General features: G+C 47.3%; 5 protein-coding genes and 1 pseudogene across 6 annotated transcripts; 5 read left to right on the forward strand and 1 right to left on the reverse strand.

The window, feature by feature from the left end:
- Positions 1-2577: 2577 nt before the first annotated feature.
- Positions 2578-6013, forward strand: LOC9634873 (annotated as a pseudogene).
- Positions 6014-7150: 1137 nt separating this feature from the next.
- Positions 7151-9184, forward strand: LOC9633936. Its single transcript, XM_024686836.1, has 10 exons — positions 7151-7245; positions 7410-7649; positions 7703-7784; positions 7833-7889; positions 7947-8058; positions 8177-8261; positions 8342-8540; positions 8610-8855; positions 8910-8992; positions 9062-9184. The coding sequence occupies exons 1-10, from the start codon at positions 7151-7153 to the stop codon at positions 9144-9146; spliced, it is 1284 nt and encodes a 427-aa protein (XP_024542604.1). The 3' UTR covers positions 9147-9184.
- Positions 9185-9494: 310 nt separating this feature from the next.
- Positions 9495-11485, forward strand: LOC112350567 (ferredoxin-dependent glutamate synthase 2, chloroplastic-like). The gene is made up of 9 exons (XM_024686954.1): positions 9495-9578; positions 9634-9737; positions 9784-9886; positions 9949-9978; positions 10047-10153; positions 10219-10300; positions 10373-10859; positions 11077-11144; positions 11196-11485. Exons 3-7 carry the CDS (start codon positions 9821-9823, stop codon positions 10580-10582), a joined length of 495 nt encoding a protein of 164 aa, XP_024542722.1. The 5' UTR covers positions 9495-9578; positions 9634-9737; positions 9784-9820; the 3' UTR covers positions 10583-10859; positions 11077-11144; positions 11196-11485.
- Positions 11486-11986: 501 nt separating this feature from the next.
- On the forward strand, positions 11987-13699 carry LOC9633932. Its single transcript, XM_024687016.1, has 2 exons — positions 11987-13219; positions 13273-13699. The coding sequence occupies exon 1, from the start codon at positions 12027-12029 to the stop codon at positions 13146-13148; it is 1122 nt and encodes a 373-aa protein (XP_024542784.1). The 5' UTR covers positions 11987-12026; the 3' UTR covers positions 13149-13219; positions 13273-13699.
- Positions 13700-15644: 1945 nt separating this feature from the next.
- Positions 15645-17801, reverse strand: LOC9633933 (4-hydroxy-tetrahydrodipicolinate synthase, chloroplastic). 2 transcript variants are annotated; one of them, XM_024686940.1, is made up of 3 exons: positions 16786-17801; positions 15762-16722; positions 15645-15697 (listed from the first exon to the last, which is right to left on the reverse strand). In XM_024686940.1, exons 1-2 carry the CDS (start codon positions 17709-17711, stop codon positions 15795-15797), a joined length of 1854 nt encoding a protein of 617 aa, XP_024542708.1. In that variant the 5' UTR covers positions 17712-17801; the 3' UTR covers positions 15645-15697; positions 15762-15794. The 2 variants fall into 2 exon arrangements, with proteins under 2 accessions (XP_024542708.1, XP_002981920.2); XM_002981874.2 differs by having other exon boundaries at positions 15680-16722; positions 16786-17800.
- LOC112350508 (pentatricopeptide repeat-containing protein At2g13600-like) lies at positions 17739-19178 on the forward strand. The gene has a single exon (XM_024686837.1). The coding sequence runs from the start codon at positions 17739-17741 to the stop codon at positions 19176-19178; it is 1440 nt and encodes a 479-aa protein (XP_024542605.1).
- Positions 19179-19795: the final 617 nt, after the last annotated feature.

Genomic DNA, 19795 nt, shown 5'->3' on the forward strand with positions numbered 1-19795 from the left:
AAAGCCTTTGCTATGGAACCAAAAGGATACATCAAGGATAAAAGTAATGATCCTATATTACTTGGTGTAATGATTAAAGGATAGAAGCAAAATATTAGTGGCTAAGATTGGGCCATGGAAATCATTAGAAGAAATATAAATAGCAAAGTTAAACAAGGAACACTTATGTATTGAATGCTAATAGATTGTAGGAAAGGAAATATATTTCCAAGAATGAATTCCCAAATGCTCTAGTTTGGCAAAAATAAAAGTTCTAAAGGAGGGAGCGACAATTTAGTCAAATGAAGGATGATGATGCTCTCAAGTAAAACATTTTCTAGGATGGGGAAGTGGAGTTCGCACCATATGTACAATGCAAAGTGTTAGAGATACATAAGAAATTAACTTGAGAAGTCAAAATAAAAGTTCCAAAGTGCAATAATTATATTGATAGAAGCTTAGGCTACTTACAAATGAATAGTGGGTTTAACATAGAGAAGGTGTCTCTAATGGGTTTCGCAATGAGTAAACTAATAAAGGGAGAAAATCACCACAAATGGTCGAATGAGTTTTTAGGTTGGAGAGATTATATTCCTTAGAGGATAAGAAAGGCATAATGAGCCTTCAATGCCGAACCATTACGAATATTGGCTTGGGGCTAAGGATGGAAAGGGTAATACATGCTAATATTACTTTAAAAAATGGTTTATTGTTTGATGAGGACATCAAACTTCATTTATGGGTGGTGGAGTTGTGAGATATAAATCCCTAAGCCCCAAAGTGGAGCCGAAAGGCTACCACATAGTAATGGTCGAAGCAAAAGCCAAACAAACGTAACACATTTGGATTAAAAATTCTGACTTGGAAAATTGAGAGTGGGAGTGGAACTCCCAACAAAGTGCTTAAGGAATGATCACGAAGCAATCAATGAATGAGTCTCTAAAAGGGACACAAAAAGGACTAACATGTAGCAAGTGTTATGGCACATAGAAGTGTTATGAAGAAGTCTGAAAAAGAGTCCAAGATGGAGTTTGAAAAAGAATCTGAATTAGAGTCTGAGATAGAGTTTAAAATGGACCCAAAATGGAGTTTGAGATGGAATCCAAGATGTACCCAAGATGAACCCAAGATGGAGTCTGAGATGGACTAGAGATAGAGTCTGAGATGGACCTGAGATGGAGTCTGAGATGGAATTCAAAGTGGATCCGAGATGGAGTCTGAGATGGATCTGAGATGGAGTTTGAGATGGACCCAAGATGGAGTTTGAGACGAGATTGAGACCGAGACCAAGTCCAAGTTTGAGATTGAGACCAAGACTGAGTTTGAGTTCGAGACTGAGTCCGAGTTAGAGTTTGAGTCCAAGTCTGAGTTCAAATCCGAGTTCGAGTCTGAATACTAATATAGGTTTTCTTCGTGCTCTTCCTAATTCCTTCCATTCTCATCGAAGTAACTTGATGCAAGTTGACAAGCTTCAGCTTAGTTGTGCCATACTTGCCATCAAGGAAGAGATCATCATGCAGAAGGATGTTGGAATTCTCCACTCCAAATCTGATCAAACTTTGTTTGTAGAAAACTCTTCTAAGCAATCTATAAAGAAGAAGAATAACAACAAAGTTTTGAAGGATAGAGGTTTTTCTAAGGTAAAGGAGAGTGATATGAAGTCCAACAAAGACACCAAAAAGAAGAAATCTTATGGTTATTACAATAAGTCTAACCATGAAGAGTTTGAATGCAAGTTGAAGATGAACACCTTCAACAACTGGAGGATTTCAAATCTTCAAAACTTATGGCTCACTATGGATGACTTTTGGATGAAACTTGTGTTGCTGAGGTCAGAACCAAGCTTTGTAACAATGCCATGGTAACTAACTCTTTTGTGATTGATTCTAGAGCTACTACTCATCTATCTTGGCATAAAGATCATTTTGTCAAGTATAGAAATTGTCTTGGCCAGCATGCTGTGCAACTGGGTGTTCATTGCATTGGTGATATTAACGTCCAGACATCTCATGAAAACTTAACTCTGACTAGGGTAATGTATGTTCCTACTCTTTGCAAAGATTTACTATCTGTTGCTAAGATTGCTGATATGGGGAACAATGTGTGTTTTGATCATCAAGTTTGTGTCATTCAAAATGCACAAACTCATGATGTGGTTGCTATAGCTCCCAAGGAAGGAAATCTATACCCACTCAAGGACAAGGTGAGTTGCATACACCCTAGCTTGCACGAAGCCGGCGGCAAAAGGGCGGGGAAAGCAAGCGTGAGCGATGGCTTCAATTCTTCTGCAAATCCGATTCATACATGACAGGGATGGCGATCGCTAGCTTCCGGGGCTGTGGATCTTGATCGATCGTCGCTGAAATATCGCCTTCGACACAGGGAAGCATTGCATATGCACGGCGCCACAAGAACTGTAAATGGATGTAACGAGCATTTGCGTTGGATCCAGTCTCGCGACACGGGGCAATCGATTTCAACGATTAGGTTCTTTGCTTTCCGGCATTTGCTATCTACAGCGACCAAGAAAGTAAGTGCTTTGCAATTCCTTCTTCACGGATTTCTTCCTGACAAAATTTCGTTCGTTTGATCACAAATATGGCGAGCAACCATAAGCTTCCATGGCCTTACGTCGTGGAACCGGAGGAATCCGTCCGAATCGCAGTCAAGAGCCTCATCGAGTTGTATGACGATATCTATGAGAGTCGCCTAGTTCCCCAGGCGACTGAATGCCCGATTGAAGGAGATGATTCACACAAAGCTATGGAGGCACAGCTCCTCAAGAGCTTGCTCTATCTCTCGACGACGGGAAGGGTTACGGTGGAAACGATGAAGCAAGCTCACTGGACCATGTTGCTTCCAGTCCTCATGAAGATGTTTCGAGTGGTTCCTTTGGTTTTGCCGCTCTGGGACGGGAGTGCTACACGGAAGAAAATGCGACGTCACTTTTTCTACTGCCTGAAGCGAGCCATAAACAAGATGGACGTCAGTGCCCTCTCTGAATTTCTCTATTCAAGCTTGATCTATAACGTCTACAGGGTGAAGAAGGTAATAGAGCTCTTTGGAAACTTTATGTCGAAATTACTGACTTTGTAAGCTGTACAGGAGCAAGACGCAGCAGCAGCCTATGGCCGAGCTTTCAAAGAATATTATCGTTTGCAAGCATTACTCGTGAGTACGCAAGGAAGACTATATTTCTTATAACGTCTTCAAGCTCCTCAAGCTCAGTCACGGTTTTGGACCACAGAGTGCATGAGACAGATCAATGCTGGTCTCGTTCAGGCATGGACCATGAACAACAATTATAAACAAGTGCGGCTATTCTTACCAAGGTACCTGTAAAACTGATCGTCAAGTTTTCACAGGGATCTCATTAGCAACGAAAGGACGAGGCCAGAGAATGTGAGCAGTAAATCCCTTTACCAGAGGATTTCTTCCTGCAGTTATCGTGCAAAACAGAAGCATTTGCTTGTTGCCAGGCAAATCGTGATGAATGTGAACATCTAAGTCAAATGGAGCTTTTACAGGGAAGGGCAGCGTCTACCGCAGAAGATCACTGAATGGTGAGCATAGTTCGTTTTTAACGAGTTGTAATAAACCGTTTTCTTCTCGCTACAGTAGGCGACTATTCACTAAAGCTGTGAAGTGACTCTTTTTCTGCGTAGGGTTTATACACAATAGAAAGGTTTGTTTGATGGCTCTGTGAGGAGCGAGATCTCCCAGGATTTTCAAGCGGCATTTCGCAGCGCGGTCGAAGAGTGGGTATCTGTGGAGCCCATCGTCACCTCTTGCAACAATCCCAAGTTTGGAGACTATCAAATGTCATGGAGTAACCTTTAAACTCTCTTACAGCAACAATGCGATGGGAATCTGGTCTAGAATCAAAGGCATGCAATCCACATACGGGAATCCAGTCTCCCTTGCGCAGGTAGAAAAGTCTACCGAGAACTTGCTCGTGTTTTTACACTTTTCTTCTCAGGATGTTTTGCGGAACATTCCCAGGACGAGCATGTTTGAGAAGAGCAGCGTTGCTGGAGCAGGCTACGCTCTCGGCACGCTTCATTGCAGAGGTATAGATCTTAAGCTCGATCGTTTTCTTCTTCTTATCCTATGTTTCAAAATCAAAACAGATCTGTTTTGCATCAAGGAGTTGACACAGTTGCGCCCGAGCTGCCCGTTAAGCACGCACTCGTGGATTTCTCTTCGCCAAACATTGCCAAGGAGCTCCATGTCGGACACTTGCGCTCTACAGTTATCGGGGATAGTGTGGCGAGAATGCTTGAGTTTTGTAACGTTAAGTGTCATGCGGAGAAACCATGTCGGCGACTGGGGAACGCAGGTAATGAAGCCAAAGTCCTCCTTTCTTTGTTCCTTTCAGCAAGACCTTGGCAGATCTTTTGCAGTTTGGAATGCTACTTGAACACATATTTGAGACGGATGCCGAGGTAGAGGCTATCGGCGACAACCATACGTTAGATAACGTATGGTTTGCTTTCAGAAATCCTGAGTACTGACATCGAGAAATCACCTTGTGCGCAGAAAATGTACATTGAAGCATCGGAGAGATTTAAAAGCGATGAGCAATTCATCAAATTACAGGTACTGGTGATGGAACAAATATGTTTTCTCAGTACGTTTCTTTGCTTGGATTTAGAGAAGCGAGGCGGAATATCACGCTAAGTGGAAGTCCCTTTGCGACGTGAGTCGAAGAGCTTACGAACGAACTTATGGCCGTCTGAACGTTTCTCTCGAGGAGCAAGTGAGCTGATTCATGCGGCTTTGTTCAGATTGATGAAAAGTCTTTTCTCTTGTCTTGCATGGCGAGAGCTTTTATCATCCATACGTTCTCTATGCTATCAAGTCTCTCGAAGAAGAAGGGACTTTTGCAAGAGAGCGATGGTGCAAGGGTGATATTTCTCGAAGGCTATGACATACCGCTGATTGGACAGAAGCAGCACTTTGATATGTTCTTCCAGGTGACAGGTTTTTTTTTTGGTTTCTCTTTTGTAGACATGACGATATCTATGTATAGGCTACAAAACTCGCTGGGTGGTTGCCGGAGCATGGATTTCCCAAAGCCCAACATATTGGATTTGGAATGGTGCTTGGCGAAGATGGGAAGCGCATCCGAGGTAGAAAAGGAGGGGTTTTGCCTGCAAACATGCTGGACGATGCCAAGAGCCGCAGCCACAAGGAACTGGTAGAGCGAGGTAACTGACCCGTCGGAGCTCGTAAAAATTCTCACGATCACATCCTAGGCCGAAAAGGAGAGTGGAGTGGTGAAGATTTAGAGGCAGCAGCTGAAGCACTTGGCTATGGAGCCGTCAAGTAAGTTGTCAAGTTCTTCCACAGATATGAACTTTCTTGTGTTTTTGTAGGTACGAGACCTGAAAAACAACCGCAAAACAAACTATAGATTCGACTTTGAGCAGATGCTGAACATCAAGGTTTTGTAACGTCCATCGTTTTCTCAGTTCCTTATTTTTGAGCATTTGCTGGCAGGGAAACACTGCTGTTTATCTTTTCTATGCGTATGCACGGGTTTGTTCTATCATCAGAAAATCTGGAAGAAGCATTGACGAAATCAAACAGGTACTAAAACAAGCAGGAGACCATACTCGGCTGTCTTGTTTCTCAAATAATTTTTCAGACTTGCGAGCTGGTTGTGGAGCACCCACACGAAAGATCTCTTAGGTTACATCTCATTCAGTTCACAGAGGTAAACACTGGTGCTTTTACGCACGACTTAATCCGTGAGCTTAGACCGTAGAGGACTCCATCAGCCGCCTCTTGCCGAGTACTCTCTGCGATTATCTGTACACTCTCTCGGAGCTCTTCACGCAGTTCTACACCAGCTGCAAGGTTCTCTCTTTCTCAAATCCTTTTGTTTTTATCTCGAGCTTTTGTTGCAGGTGACTAGAAGCTTGCAAGAGGCAAGCCGGTTATTGCTCTGTGAGGCAACCCGCCTGATCACGAAACAAGGCCTTGAGTTACTGGGCCTTACACCTCTAGAGAGGTTATGATTATTATTATAATAAAGGTACGTCGAGTGATTCTTTTACATAAAGAAGTCGAAGCCTTTTTTCTTCCTCCCTTTCTTACAACTTGTAACGTATAAGCCACACAAACTAAGCCGCCGCAAGTGCCGCAATGTTCATGGGCGATACGTACTCGGTGGTGCCGTTGTACCACCTTTGCACCAGCATGGTGCTGAATGCCTCGGTCGGATGAACCAGATCCCAGAACATATACTTGTTGCTGTCCTTGCAAGGGATGTCCTTCCATGCACTGCTCCAAAGCCTCGGGAACGACCAGCCAGCGGGAGGAGGGAATTATCAAGGAGTTTAGTGGCCATCAATGAGATGGTGAGATTTTCCAAGGTTTACAGCAACTATTTGGCTTTTACTTTTTAGGGGGAGCCTTGGAAAGCAATGCGGCCTACTGTGTAGGAGTACCTGCATCTTCCACGTGAAGAAGCTCAGACAAACTGGGTAAAGGACAAGCTCATGACACATTATCATGCAAATCATCGAAGGTTGCAGGCAAGTTTTTGATAATCCTAGCAATAAGCTCGTCAAACTTATCTAGAGTTTATACAGGCACTTCGCTAGTATCTGTGCAATCGTTTAAACCAAGAACGCATGGACTGGGGGTTACCATTGAATGGCCTCACGAAGAGTAATCGTAATCGTCCAGGCTATGGACCTTGGATGCCGCGGCCTATTCATGTGAGACAGAGTGACAAGCCAGCGAGATGATGTTTACACATGAAGTCCTCCGGAAGACATTCCCACAAGTAAGGCTTTCCACGGAAATGCAGGTAAGAAAACCATTGACAAGGATTGAATCACAGTGCTTTTGCATGGTTTAGAACGCCGTGGATGGATCCAAGGAGTACAAAGGCTGGAATGTTTAATTTACCAAGGCAAGTTGGAACAGCGGAGTATATGGAGTGTTGTGCTCGACTTGGAGCTATATCTGACCGGCGGCAAACTTAAGGCTGGCTTCCTCAGTGTTAACTCTATCAATGCCTCTAGAAATACGTTTTCTTGCGCATCCGCTCGCAGTGTCACGAGGCCGTGGCGTTTGCATCCACTGTGAGTGAAGACTCGCTCGGCTCCTGCAGCAGGTGAGTAAGTTCTAGTTCGATCCATTTCTTTTTTTCACGAATATGGATAAGAGCAATGCCAGAGTTCCTGCGATACTACGCGAGCTGGATCGAGCTCAGCTTACTCCTACCCCCAGGGTTGTATCAAAACTTGCAAGGTTTTCCGTCGCATTGCCTTTGCGAAGCCCAAAGCACAAGAGTCCTTCCAAAAAATTTGTATCATCTCCAAGAGTAGGGATCCACTCCGGCTGCAGTAGTGCTGCTTAAGATCAAAATGACACGACACAAGACCTTGCACCGTAGACTTTTGTGCAACAAGCAGCAAATCACCTCTTGGCTGCAGCGAATCAGAGCATCGGACATTCGACCCGTTGCGTGGAATATCCCGCCAATACCCAGATAGGGCATTTAGTGTGAAGAACAAGAGCGCGGTAGTGAGAGCGCTAGGGTTTCGTAGGGAGAGCGCTAGGTTTCGTAGAGAGAGCGCTAGGCGGCTGGCGACTATGTCGACGCACACTGCGACCCCCGATCCTGTTGTCTGTCGGCATTTTCAGCGTGGGAAGTAAGTACAAAGCTCCATCCTGATTGATTCGGCTTGATTTCTTGTCTTTCCAGTTGCCGCTTCGGTTTGCACTGCAAATTTCTACACCAGCAAGTCGCAGATCCAGTCTCTTCCCCTCTCCAATCCAATCACAATGTGAGTTCTTTGCTATGTCCTCTCTCTCTCAGGCATGAAACCTTTCAGGTGCACACATCGCAGACAATGCTGACGCGCACTGCGACCTCGGGTCTTCGGATTCTGGTGAGCTCTTTTTTGAGATCTAGCTCCCCAGGCCTGAAAAAAAAAAAAATCTTACAGGAGACTATCGCGAACACCGAGGGGCCATTGTCAACTGCGCCACGGGTCCGTGCTATGCCATCCAGCTCCAGCTCGGAGCAGCAGGGAAATGGAGATAAAGGCGTTTTGCAAGGTATTTGCTCTCGCTGATTCCTGTCTATTGTCTTGTGTGATATATGTAGATCGAGGTGTTTTCTTGTGATCCGTGAGTGGTCTTGTGATAGTTCGTGGATGGATGCCTGTCTTTACAGAGGGAGAGACGGAATCAGCGTCGCCTGCTCAGGCTGAGGAGACTGAGAAAAAATTTAGAGAGGACATTTTGCGATACACCACTCTGTAAGTTTCGATCCTTTTTTCCTTTCTAGTTAAGTCTGTCTTTTCTTTCTTTTCTCACAGTTAAGTCCTCGCTTTTCTAGGTTGGAGAGGAAGACGCACAGGGGCGTTTCAGTTCCCTCTTGTTCCCTCGCTCTGCTGGTGGAGCACATTAAGCGCTGCAGCGATATAAGTCTTGCCTCCAAAAGCTGGCTATATTCTATGATCGACAATATCCCAATCAAACCATGCTCAGCTTCCGAGCAAAGTGAATGCCATCTCAACGAAGAGGAGGCTTTACTGGTGAGGCTTTACTGTTTGTGGTTTGGTTTCTAACTGTTTTGTGTGTGTGTGTGTGTGTGTGTGTTTCAGCACTATTCAAGGTTTACAGACGAGGCCTTGTCGATGCTTCCAAATGAACAACACAAGGCGTTAGCAGACCTCCATATAAGTATCAACAAAGTGAAGAAGCCAACTGAAGTCTGCGTTGCCCCTGCCCTCGTCCAACCCCACCGTCGCCGTCCCCGGAAGGTGAAGAAGGTGAAGAAAGTCAAGGTCACCGAAGCAGAGGAAGAAGCCTACTTTTCCTGCGAGGAACTGTTCGAAGAAGATGCCACAGTAAGTAACAATGCTTAAAATATAGAAATGGTTAACTTAACTGCTTTTTTGTAGCGTCTTGGACTGAGGCTGTTACACTTACAGCTAGTTGCCGAATACGTTACGTTTATGGCAGTCACTATGTACTCATATATCAAGTAAGTAACTTCTAAATGAATTTTATGATCTGATTTGGTCTTGTTTTTCTTTTTTTCGTTTTCAATTAGGCTCAAGACAGCGCGAGTAAATCCTCTCCTTGACAAGTTAGAGGCGATAAAGAAGGAGTTGAAAAAGGCTGTCCAGGATCTGTAAGTCTAAATTTTTTATCAAATCGATTTATAAATTTTGTGGATGCAAGCCTTGGTTTGATTTATTTTGAGAGTATTTATAAAAGGCAGTGAACGCCCTGATCTTCTTAAAGAAATCGTGCCACACGTCTGAAATTTCTGGAGCTCCTCCGTCTCTATCACATTGCGGGTCGGTAAGATCACTTTCTTTGTTTTTAGAGTGATCTCGCTTTGCAAACAGCCAAGACAAATTGGAATTTGCTTGTATTCTTCCAGGAGAGTTTTAACTACTGATTTGTGACTATCTACTGCCCAGCGAGACTGAAAAGGTAGAAAACAATGCTCGTTTCTTCCTCACCAACGCTCCTTGCTCTGCAGGCCCGCCGATTCCGAAACGTCGAAGATTTCTCCCAAAGGCGAGGAGCTGAGGAGTGCTTTGTTTTGGATTCTCGTGCAGGTCACATTCCTTTGCTCTTTTCTTGTGGCCAACTTATGTGGCTTTTCTCTTGCAGATGCTAAACCGGCGAGAGCGTCGCAGGAATCGTAAACTTCGAAGGATCTGTTGATGTTCGGATTTCCTCGCGAGCCTGCGTCTATGGCACTTGATGCTACCAAGGTACGTCGCACTCTCGTTATAGCAAGCAGTGATGGTGGATTTAAAGAAGGGGCTGCTGCGATGGGAGCTGATGAATATGAGCGATGATAGGATTCGTCATGGCCCGTATCTGTCATACTAACTATTGCCCCGTTGGTGTTGCTAGCCAGGTATTGTCTTCTGAACGTGATATTTTGTTTCTTCTGATGAAGCTTTTCTGTACAATGCGTAGGGGGAAGAGTTGCGTGCTCGATTTCCCGGAGTACGTTGCTGAGTTGTCTTTGATAATTGGTTGTATCTGGTCATCCTCTGATCACTTCTTATAAATAGGTGAGGGGCCTGCTCGCTCATCTTGGCTCTGAAAAGCTCAACGACGTCATTGGAAGAGTCTGTGGACGTATTGCAGGCTCCATTGCCAAAGCTTACGGCGGCCACAGGTTCTGGAACATAACGTCAGTGTGCTTTCGAACTATGTCTCACACTTTAGTTTTCTTATTGGCAGCTCAGGCCAATCCTTCGAGTGTCTCTTGACTCCTGGGATGAACATCAGGCTTATTGGAGAATCTAATGACTACGTTGGCAAGGTGATTTGCTGGCTATGACCTTTCTTTCCTCTTCTGCTTGCAACTATCATTAAAAAGAATGCTGTGTAGCAGGGAATGGCTGGCGGGGAGCTAGCTATTATTCCACCCGAGATGACCGGCTTCGTGCCTGAGGACGCCACGATAATACATGCCTCTACGGAGCTACTGGAAGCCAGTTCTGTGCACGCGGAAAGGCTGGTGAACGATTTGCCGTTCGAAACAGCAGCACGGAGGCTGTTGTCTCTTGAAGCAAATACGTCTTCCGTCTTTCGTGTTCTCTAATGTTTCAGTGTGGGCGCTGGTATGACCGGTGGCTGGCATATTTCCTGGACGAAGATGACACAGTCTCCCCAAAGGTTTTAAAAGGTAATGGATCCTCGTTTTTTTCCTCGTTTTTTCGTCTTGCTACGCAGGGCAAGTCTGGGAGCAGCAGAGCAATCCAAGGTCTCCAAAACTGGGACGCTTTTCTTCCGAAGTTCTGTTCCGCCCAGCGAGGAAGGCACGCGACAGAAGGAACGAAGTGGTATGTTTATCTCCATATCAGCTGAAGATGATGCAGGTAGCTAGCGACTTGCCTTGCCGATGCATCTCTTATTGCTGATACTGCTCAATGCTTCAGTGCACACCATTTTGCATGCCTTGTTGGCTTATGGTACCAGGTAATTAATGTTGCGCAGTCTAGCTTTCTGCTCTTCTCTCATTCTGTGCAATTTGGCCTTTTGTTTTGTTTCCTTCTTTAGTCTAACAGAACTTGAATGTTGGTTTTCGTAATTCAGCTGGCTCGTGAATCTGGGCCAAAGGCTTGTCAGACGAAGGAGCAAAGGATAGTTTAGGAATGGCGGCGGTAATGTCTGAACATAAAACATTTGTTTGTTTTAACTCTCTTGTTCCCCAGCCGAAAATCACGAAAGGTGTCGAAGCTTCTCCACAAAGCAGTCCATGAGAGCGTATACGCTGTATATCAAGTGCACCTGAGTTACCGACCTGTAAAAGCGTACAGGATGATTTTCTTCAACTTCTTAACTTGATTTGTAGGTTCTTCGGGATCTGAGCATTCCACTGTCAAGAATTGTGCCTCACTTATTTCTCACGATGGTGTTGCGAAGGCTAATGCAGAGGTGCATTCTATTGTTGTTTTATAACGGTGGAATCAATCAGCATGCCGGATTACGGAGGTTCCATGGACATTTGTAGGCAAAACCAGCCTGGTTTTATGACTGTTCAAAGGTGGGATGTTCAATGGAAAAAAAAAAAACACTTTTTTTCCAACCAGTCTCCTCGTGCTCGTAGCAGCTTGCAAGGTTTTAGAAGAGAATCCGCGACGTCTACAAGCATATCACATTTCCCTGGAGAAAAGCCCGCGTCGTTCCGAGCAAACACACTATGGTAGCTCGGACAGAACAATCCCTTTCTCTCTTAGCAGCAGTCTGGTTCAATCTCGTCCCTGCTGAGAAGGTCTCAGTTTTCACGTCAATTGCTTTTCGATCACCACACATGAGATCTTCAAGCTACGATCTTGGACTGGAGTGATTTACTTCACAAAAGGAGCACATTGCGTACTCATGGTTCTTCAATGTCTTGCAGGTCAGCTTCTGGACTGCTTGCTCTCTTTCCGTCAGTCGTTGGAGAGAGTGAAGAAAGAAAAAGGAGAATGGTCTTTAGGCTAACCCCTTTTAGGGCACCATCCCTTGCATAAAGATTGGGTTTTCCTTCGGGTCAGGGCAGAATGGAGCGCCTAACGGAGGATCTCTTGCTCCAGATCTTTGCGGGCTTGGAGCTTGACGATCTGGGGAGGCTGCGGTGCGTGTGTAGATCCTGGCACAGCGCCATTGCTTCGCAGGGATTCGCCAAGCAATGGAAGAACAGGGACCAGGTCTGTTGTGTCTTGCGCACCAAGGACAGCATCCACAGAGAAGTGTGGTTCCCGGGCAGCGGCGCAAGAAGATCTACCGGATTGAATCCGGGGCCTCGTGGGTGTTTCTCCATTGGGGTTTCTTCTTCACACGGCCTGGTTTGCGGATTGCTACCAGAAGAGGGGCGCTACTGGAACACGCCTGACACAGCATGGAAGTTTGTGGTAGGAAATCCATTGACAAACAAATGGAGGCGGCTGCCTCCAATCGATATCCCTTCTCGTCCGCTCTCCACCATGGAAAGGATCCATCTCCAGGCTGATCCGTCCAAAGGTTCCTACAAGCTGGCGATCACCTACAGTGAAGTTGGCAGTGACTACGAAGTGATCTACCAGGCGCGCCAGTATGATTCAGAGTCGCGGGTTTGGACCTCGGCAGTGCCCTTTATTGGCGAGCACGACGGCGCAAATACGAAGATCGACGGCTCCGTGCTGGGAAGCGCGGGGCTCCATTACCCTCCATACTTTCTCATGGCCTACAATCCAGATTCCATGGCCTGGTCTTGTCACAAGCACTTTGCGGGTGATCGCGATCCAACTCCCCTCAATGAATCTGTCTACAAGGAGTACAAGCTCCTTGACAGCACCGCCTTATCTGGAGTCTTGAGGTGGAGAGGCAGGAATTTCATGGTGACGCACTCGTTTAGCTGCGTGGTGCTCTGGGAGCTGGACACTGTGGCAGGAGAGTGGAAGGTTTTGTCAAGCAGGCGGTATAAGGAGCTGTATGGCACGAGGCCGTCGAGAAGGAACTCGGATATCCAGGCGCTGCTTGTTGGGAGCACAATAGTTTTCTCGGATCGCTACGGGACCCTGTACGTGTATGCGCCGTATGCGTACAACCTCGAGGACTCAACTTGGCACTCGTCAGCTTCGAGTGCGGACACGGGCACTGCACTCAGCTGCGCATTCATACCCAGCTTTAACGTCGAGCCATAGGAGAATCTCGCGAGCATCTTGCGAGAGGTGAGTACTTAGTTTCATAGGAGCGGTACAGGAGCGGTCTAAAGGTGGGATTTTTCCTTGGGCTTTCTTCACTGTTTGCATAACTGGAGATTTGCAGTGAGGAACACGTGAAAAACTCTGCGATCCTGCCTGCGCCTGCGCGGAGGTAAGCTCGAAAAGCTAAGCAAGACCGCAGAGCTACGACTCTTACCACGCCAAGCTACGACTTGCACAGATTGGTAGCAATAGTGCCCTGACGGACAAAGGAGCGTCGGCTCCTCTGTCAACCGACGCTCAAGGTCTACAACATTCCACTGCAGAAAAAACATACTCAAGAAAGCAGAGCCGCTGCCGAAGAAACGCTGCGTGGGCGATTTCCTGCCGAGGGAAGAGCTCCCGGGAGAGAATCTGGATTGAATCGCTCCCGGGACAAAGTTATTGGCTGATCTTTCGTCTCACCACCGAAAATCATTATTTATGTAATGAGAACAGCGAATGTACCGTAGAATCTTTTGCTCGTTTGAAAATTTCTTGTGGTTTACTTCTATCGATTCTGCTGCTGCTCAGGTGAATCTCACGGGAGGCTACTACAGAGGTTGGCGTTCACGATCATACTGTAGCTCGGGTTGGCAGAGCTGGATAACGCTCGCGCAGCCATTCGCTGAGGGACCGACTACCTCCGCTCCGCCTTTGTCCCGCCAGCCACCCTCTGGTCATGGATGCCCACTTGCTGCCACGTCAATCCATCCAAGCCCGGCTGCTGTGGCCTGGAGAATTTGGAAAAACAGGGAAGAAGAAGATGGCCATCCCCTATGGCTAAATGGTTTGGTGAAGCTGGGAATGTATGGGCAACTGGCCTCAACAGTCGTCAAGGTCCATGAGCTCTGGCACAAGTCTCTCAGTGTTACGGGGTTAGAAATCTGGTGGTCGTAACAAAGAAACAAATTTTCAAGTGAGCACGGATGATGTCACACATGTTGTAGAGACAAGTGATTATGACTAGGTTCACTAGGGTTTTGCGCAACCCACTCTATTCTCTTGGAGAAAGGTGGGGTTTAACTTTCAAATGAAAATTTCCCTTTAAACATAAAGGAGCTTAAAAGAAAAATACAAGAATAGTAAAAGAATCTTGGAAGAGAAAGAGGTGGAATTTAGGTGGCTGGATCTTGAGAAGTTAGCCCAAGAGAAAAAGATTGTCTACGAGAATCGAGAATCATCTCCAGCACATGAACAGCAAGTATGAAAACAACCAGTTCTTTGTTTCCATGGACCAGCAAGCTATGAAGAAGCTCTAACTGACACATGCAAATGGAGATCAAAGGCTTAAGGATCTACTTGAGCAGGATCAGCAAATCCAAGAGTGCTGCTTGAAGGATCTTCAAGATTGTGGGCTGAGAATCAGCAGCTTAAGGAGGACGTCCATAACCAAGAGAAGAAAATGGAGGCAGCTATAGCCAGGATGGAGGAAGAACACGAGGAAGCCGTCTATCCTAGAGAAAAAGATGGAAGAAATTCTACAAGGCAAGGATGTTGATTATGGGAGCCAAGGACGCCAAGCAAGGACTTTGCTTGGGAGAAGCTCAGCACTTTGAACATCATCAAGCATTAGCTATTAAAGAGAGTTCACTCCAGATATTTTATAGTCGATTCTTAGAGATTCAGCAACTCCCCTGAGAGATTCCACCAAAGGAGCAGTATTTACAAGAAACAACTATACATTTTTATTACCCCTTATTTGTAGCTAGTGCATTGGTGGAGAAAACACTGGTGGTTGAATGGGAAGGAAAGGGGGAGGCTCAAACAACGGCTGTGGTGGTGGCGGCGGCGGCGGCGATGGTGGTGGAAACATTGCCAGTGGAGGCGATGGCGGTGGTGGAAACCAGGCATGGAACGGTGAAGGTGGCGGCAGCGATGGTGGCGAAAGTGTAAAATGGGGTGGCGATGGCGGTGTGGCCGTTAAGTGCGATGGCGGTGGTGGTGGTGGCTCTGATGTTGGCGGCACCAATGGTGGCGGCGGACTGTGGTGCTGGTGGTGATTTTTCCTGTGACGCTTCTTCTTGTGATGGTTGCAACTCTGCTGCTCGTGATGAGAAGTAGTGACTATATTTTCGGTGGGCGCTGTAAGCTCATAGTCTACGAGTCCATGGCCGTGATGACATGGTGGTGGCGGAGGCGGTGGCGGCGGCGCTCGAGCAGAGATTTCTGGCAAGAGATGATAGTGTAATGAGTTCCCAAAAGAAAATGAACTGCCTATTACCTTGAAATGTGTAGAACAAAACGAGGAGAGTCGCAAGAAGCACTGGCGAAGCCATTCAGAGCCTTAGAATTCCGGATGTGCTGAATGAATGACGCAATCGCGGTTTCTTAAATACCAGATGGCGACTTTGTAACGTTCTTCGCGCGGTAGATTCCACACAAATGTTCCTCTCGGATCTCATGAACACTGGCTGGGTGTAACGCCTTCTGCGAAAAACAATGGAAGGAAACAAGGAAACGAAAATCACGATATGATTGATACATTTCTCTGCCAGTTTCATAAGAACCTGATGAAACTCCACAAGCTTAGATTAGCAGTCCAAAGGAAAGAAGGAAACAAACTTGGCTTACCAACAGCACTGAAACTCTGAGAATTTCTCTCCTTCAGTACCTCTCCACGAGAAGAAAATCATCGTCCTTGAGCAGCCGGACTTCCGTGCAGCCAGGGAAATTCTCGCGTCCAATGCCCTCGACGATCTTCACGAACTCTTGCCTCTTCTCAACGTTGAGAGGAGCATACGGTAGCCGAAAGACCGGCCGGATGAGCCCGAGCTGCGACAAGGCAGTGTTTAGTCCGATGGGATTCGGCTCCACGAACAGCCAGTTGATCAAAGGCATCAGCTTCTCGTTGCGCTCCTGGTTCTTCCCGGAGAACATGAGCTCGTGCATCAACTTGGGAACCAAGTTGCTCACCACCGAAATCACACCTCGAGCACCGAAGTCCCACCTCGAGTCATGGCACTGATCGTCGTTTCCACTCCACACCGCAATCCCCTGCTCAGTGTAGTGCTTCACGCGTTCGTTTCCCATACACTCCTTGACACCCAGGAAGTTTGGACTGCTCGCTATCTTCTCGATCACCGACGGTGGAATGTCTTGGCCAGTTCTTCCGGGAACGTTATAGATCACAGTCGGACCCATAGCGAGCACGCTCTTGAAGTGGAGCAAAAGCCCATCCATGGACGTCTTCCCGTAGTAAGGATTGATGTGGAGCGCAGCATGCATGCCCGCCGCAAATCCCTGCTCGGTCGCGTGGATCGCCTCTCGAGTGGAGTTGCTGCCAGTGTTTCCAATCACTTTTATCTTGTCTCCAAAGCAATTCACCGTGTGGGCGATGAGCATGATGTGCTCGTCCCAGTTCATGAGATGACCCTCTCCTGTGGTTCCCCCTACGATAAGTCCCTCCACACCGTGATCGACCTGGGTTCTTACCAGTGAATCGTAAGCTTCCAGATCAAACCTTCCATCTGGAAGATATGGAGTCTTGATAGCCGAGATGAGCCTCAGCTTCTTCATCTCTTCCACGGGCGTACTGCAAGAAAATATATCAGAGAAACGAATATACAACCCAGAGATCTCTCGAAATTCTGGTTACCTGTTCTTGAGCTCGTTGCTACGCATCGGCAATGGTGTGGATTGCATGACAGCCGCCCTGATTTGGAGACAAGCTCTCCTAGATCCGCAGCGCGCGGCGGATCGCGGCGCTCTTCCCAGCGTGCCGCAGAGCGCAGAGCTCGCCAGCGCCCGGCATTCTTGCGTCCGGATCTCCGGCATTGCGATGGAAGCCTCCGCTCGCCCTCGCCCTATTCTTTTTAGGGTTCTTCCCAATGCGATGGATCGATACGCGATGAATCCAGGGGAATGCGCGCTCCAGCTCCAAAATGTAAGATCTCCGCCGCGAAATGTCTCCTCCTGGATCGCAGCTGCTCGTTCGAGCGGCAGCAGAATCGACTGGATTCGCAGCGACCGGACGTCTTCCTCTTGCTGGCCGGATTGAAGGCCTGTGGCAGCACCAGAGATCTCGACAGCGGCAAAAGAATCCACAGCGATGCGATCGAAGCTGGATTCCACGCCACGAACTATGTGATGAACAGTCTTGTCCACATGTACGCCAAGTGTGAGAGCATGGAGCTCTCTCGCCAGATCTTTGACACGATGGATCATCGTACAGTGGTTTCTTGGAATTCCTTGATCCTGGGATACGCGGCAAACGGCCAAGGTAGCACGGCGCTGGATCTTTTCCACAGCATGGAGCGAGAAGATGGATCGAGCTCTCCGAATTCGCGGACTTTCGTGGCTGTTCTTACGGCTTGCTCGAGTTTGGCATCGAGAGAAGAGCCGAAAGTTATGGACGGGAAGTTTGTGAGACTGGGATCTCTGGAGAAAGGCCGGATGATCCACTCGCAAGCCAGGAAGAATGGCTGCGACTCGGACACTTTCGTCTCCAACAGCTTGATCGACATGTACTCCAAGTGTGGAAGCGTGGTGGAAGCTCGACAGATCTTCGACGTGATGCTCCATCGCTCCATCGTCTCGTGGAACTCTATGATGCTGGGATACGTCGAGAATGGCGAGCCCGAGCAAGCTCTTGGACTGTTCTCTCGATTGGAGCGTCAAGGTGGCGGTGTTCTTCCGGACGCTCGGACTCTAGTCGCCGGCTTGATGGCTTGCTCGAGCTTGGCCAAGCGAGCTGGCGACGACACACTCGAGAAGATCTTGGAAAAGGGGGTGGAGCTCCACTGGAGAGCCAAGCAGCTTGGTTACGAGTCACAGCTCTTCGTCGCCAACACTCTGATCGACATGTACTCGAAGTGTGGGAGCCTGGAGAAGGCAAAGCTGGTCTTCGATTCCATGCCTGCTCGAGACGTCGTCTCCTGGAACACGCTACTGCTGGGATTCTCCGAGAGTGGCGACGATCAAAAGATGGTGCTCGAGCACTTCCAGCAAATGCAAGCCGAGAGGTTCGCTCCAAACTCTCGGACCTTCGTTGCCGTGATCGGTGCCTGCTCGGCTCTGGCAGCAGCGCAGTCGAAGAAGAAAGCTAGAGCTAGGGACGAAGAAGAAGCTTGGCTGGACAAGGGAGTGGCAATCCATGGCCAAGCAGTGATCGCTGGCTGCGACACAGACCTCTTCGTTGCGAGCTCCCTGGTGGACATGTACGCCAAGTGTGGCTCCATGGAGCTCGCTCGCAAAGTCTTCGACTCCATGCCTCGCCACGACACAGTCTCGTGGAACACACTCATCCTGGGATACGGTGACAACGGCGAGAGCCACTCCGCTCTAGAATCCTTCGCTCGAATGCGGCGAGAAGGTACTTCCACTCCAGACAGTCTAACTTTCGTCTCGGCTCTCAATGCTTGCAGCAAGCTCTCGGCTATGGAGATGGGCAGAACGATCCACGCCGACGTCCACCGCTATGGCCAGGAAGCCGAAGTTCTCATCACGAACGCCCTGGTGGATTTCTACGGGAGCTGTGGATGCACCGCGCACGCCGCTAGAGTCTTCTACTCGGCTTTCACCACCGACTTGGTCACTTTCAGCTCGATCATCGCGTGTTACAGCCGGGGTGGGGACTGCCACCGAGTGTTTTCCAGCTTCCGCGAGATGATCGAGCAGAAGCTCCGGCCAGACGCCATGACTTTCTCGTCGATCCTCAGTGCCTGTAGCCACGCCGGTCTCGTCGAGCAGGGGGAGTACTACTTCGAGGCCATGAGCCGCGTGTACCAAGTCGCCCCCGACATGGATCACTACCACTGCTTGATCGATCTTCTCGGGAGGGCCAACCGGATCGACGAGGCGCTCGAGCTCGCGAGAAAGATGCCTTTCCAGCCGAATTCCCTGACCTGGACGACGCTGCTGAGCGCCGCAACCAAGTGGAAGAACGAGAGCGTGGGGAAGGTAGCGTTTGACGCACTGGCCAGCTTTGGTGGCGAATCCTCCGCGACGTACTCTTTGCTGGCAAATATTTTCACGTTTAACAAGAAGTAGCAGCTCAAAATTAAATATACATTGTTTAGAAGAATAACAATTATAAGATAAAATGACTGGACTTATTTATTTATTATTTATCAATATATTTTAAAATATTCTTGCTATAGTTCTACAGTAAGGCAATTGACAAAACTAATGAATCAAAAAGTTAATAAAAGCGGTTTAACATTATTTCATATACATAATTTAGATTTTTTATAATACCAGTTGGCTAAAACCTAGATAGCTGTATTTAATTTTAGAAAATTAAAATAAAATGGTGGTATATTCCATTTAACTAATTAAACATGACTTTTATAAAAGATTGACTTAATAAATATTTTAAAATAAATAATATAAATTTTTATTGTGTGAGTGCATGGAATATGGAAAGGGAATACAGAAATGTGCATATCAATTAACCCAAAAACCCTAGTTTATATACAGGAGCGAGTGGTCCGGATTGAAACTAATCCGACGGCTACCAAAATCCACTACGCTAATATTAGTATACGACATCGTAGCTGTACACTTGGCCCTCACATCATCCCCTCCTCTCGGAATAATGGAAGGCCGTCAGGGTTCTCTTGTAGATGGGCCGGGATCTGGAGGAACGTCAGGAGGAGGCATCGGTG

Source organism: Selaginella moellendorffii, unplaced genomic scaffold (assembly GCF_000143415.4).
Source record: "Selaginella moellendorffii unplaced genomic scaffold, v1.0 SELMOscaffold_51, whole genome shotgun sequence".
Taxonomy (NCBI): Eukaryota; Viridiplantae; Streptophyta; class Lycopodiopsida; order Selaginellales; family Selaginellaceae; genus Selaginella; species Selaginella moellendorffii.

Excerpts from the sequence above, each read along its gene's own strand:
- LOC9633936 (XM_024686836.1), top strand. The coding sequence starts at position 7,151 with ATGGATAAGAGCAATGCCAGAGTTCCTGCGATACTACGCGAGCTGGAT. Across the intron at positions 7,890-7,946 it reads CCTCGGGTCTTCGGATTCTG|GAGACTATCGCGAACACCGA; the intron begins GTGAGCTCTTTT and ends AAAATCTTACAG. Across the intron at positions 8,541-8,609 it reads ACGAAGAGGAGGCTTTACTG|CACTATTCAAGGTTTACAGA; the intron begins GTGAGGCTTTAC and ends TGTGTGTTTCAG.
- LOC112350567 (XM_024686954.1), top strand. The coding sequence starts at position 9,821 with ATGATAGGATTCGTCATGGCCCGTATCTGTCATACTAACTATTGCCCC. Across the intron at positions 9,887-9,948 it reads CCGTTGGTGTTGCTAGCCAG|GGGGAAGAGTTGCGTGCTCG; the intron begins GTATTGTCTTCT and ends TACAATGCGTAG. Across the intron at positions 10,154-10,218 it reads AAAGCTTACGGCGGCCACAG|CTCAGGCCAATCCTTCGAGT; the intron begins GTTCTGGAACAT and ends TCTTATTGGCAG.
- LOC9633932 (XM_024687016.1), top strand. The coding sequence starts at position 12,027 with ATGGAGCGCCTAACGGAGGATCTCTTGCTCCAGATCTTTGCGGGCTTG.
- LOC9633933 (XM_024686940.1), bottom strand. The coding sequence starts at position 17,711 with ATGGAGCATCACGTCGAAGATCTGTCGAGCTTCCACCACGCTTCCACA. Across the intron at positions 16,723-16,785 it reads AGCAACGAGCTCAAGAACAG|TACGCCCGTGGAAGAGATGA; the intron begins GTAACCAGAATT and ends ATTTTCTTGCAG.
- LOC112350508 (XM_024686837.1), top strand. The coding sequence starts at position 17,739 with ATGCTGGGATACGTCGAGAATGGCGAGCCCGAGCAAGCTCTTGGACTG.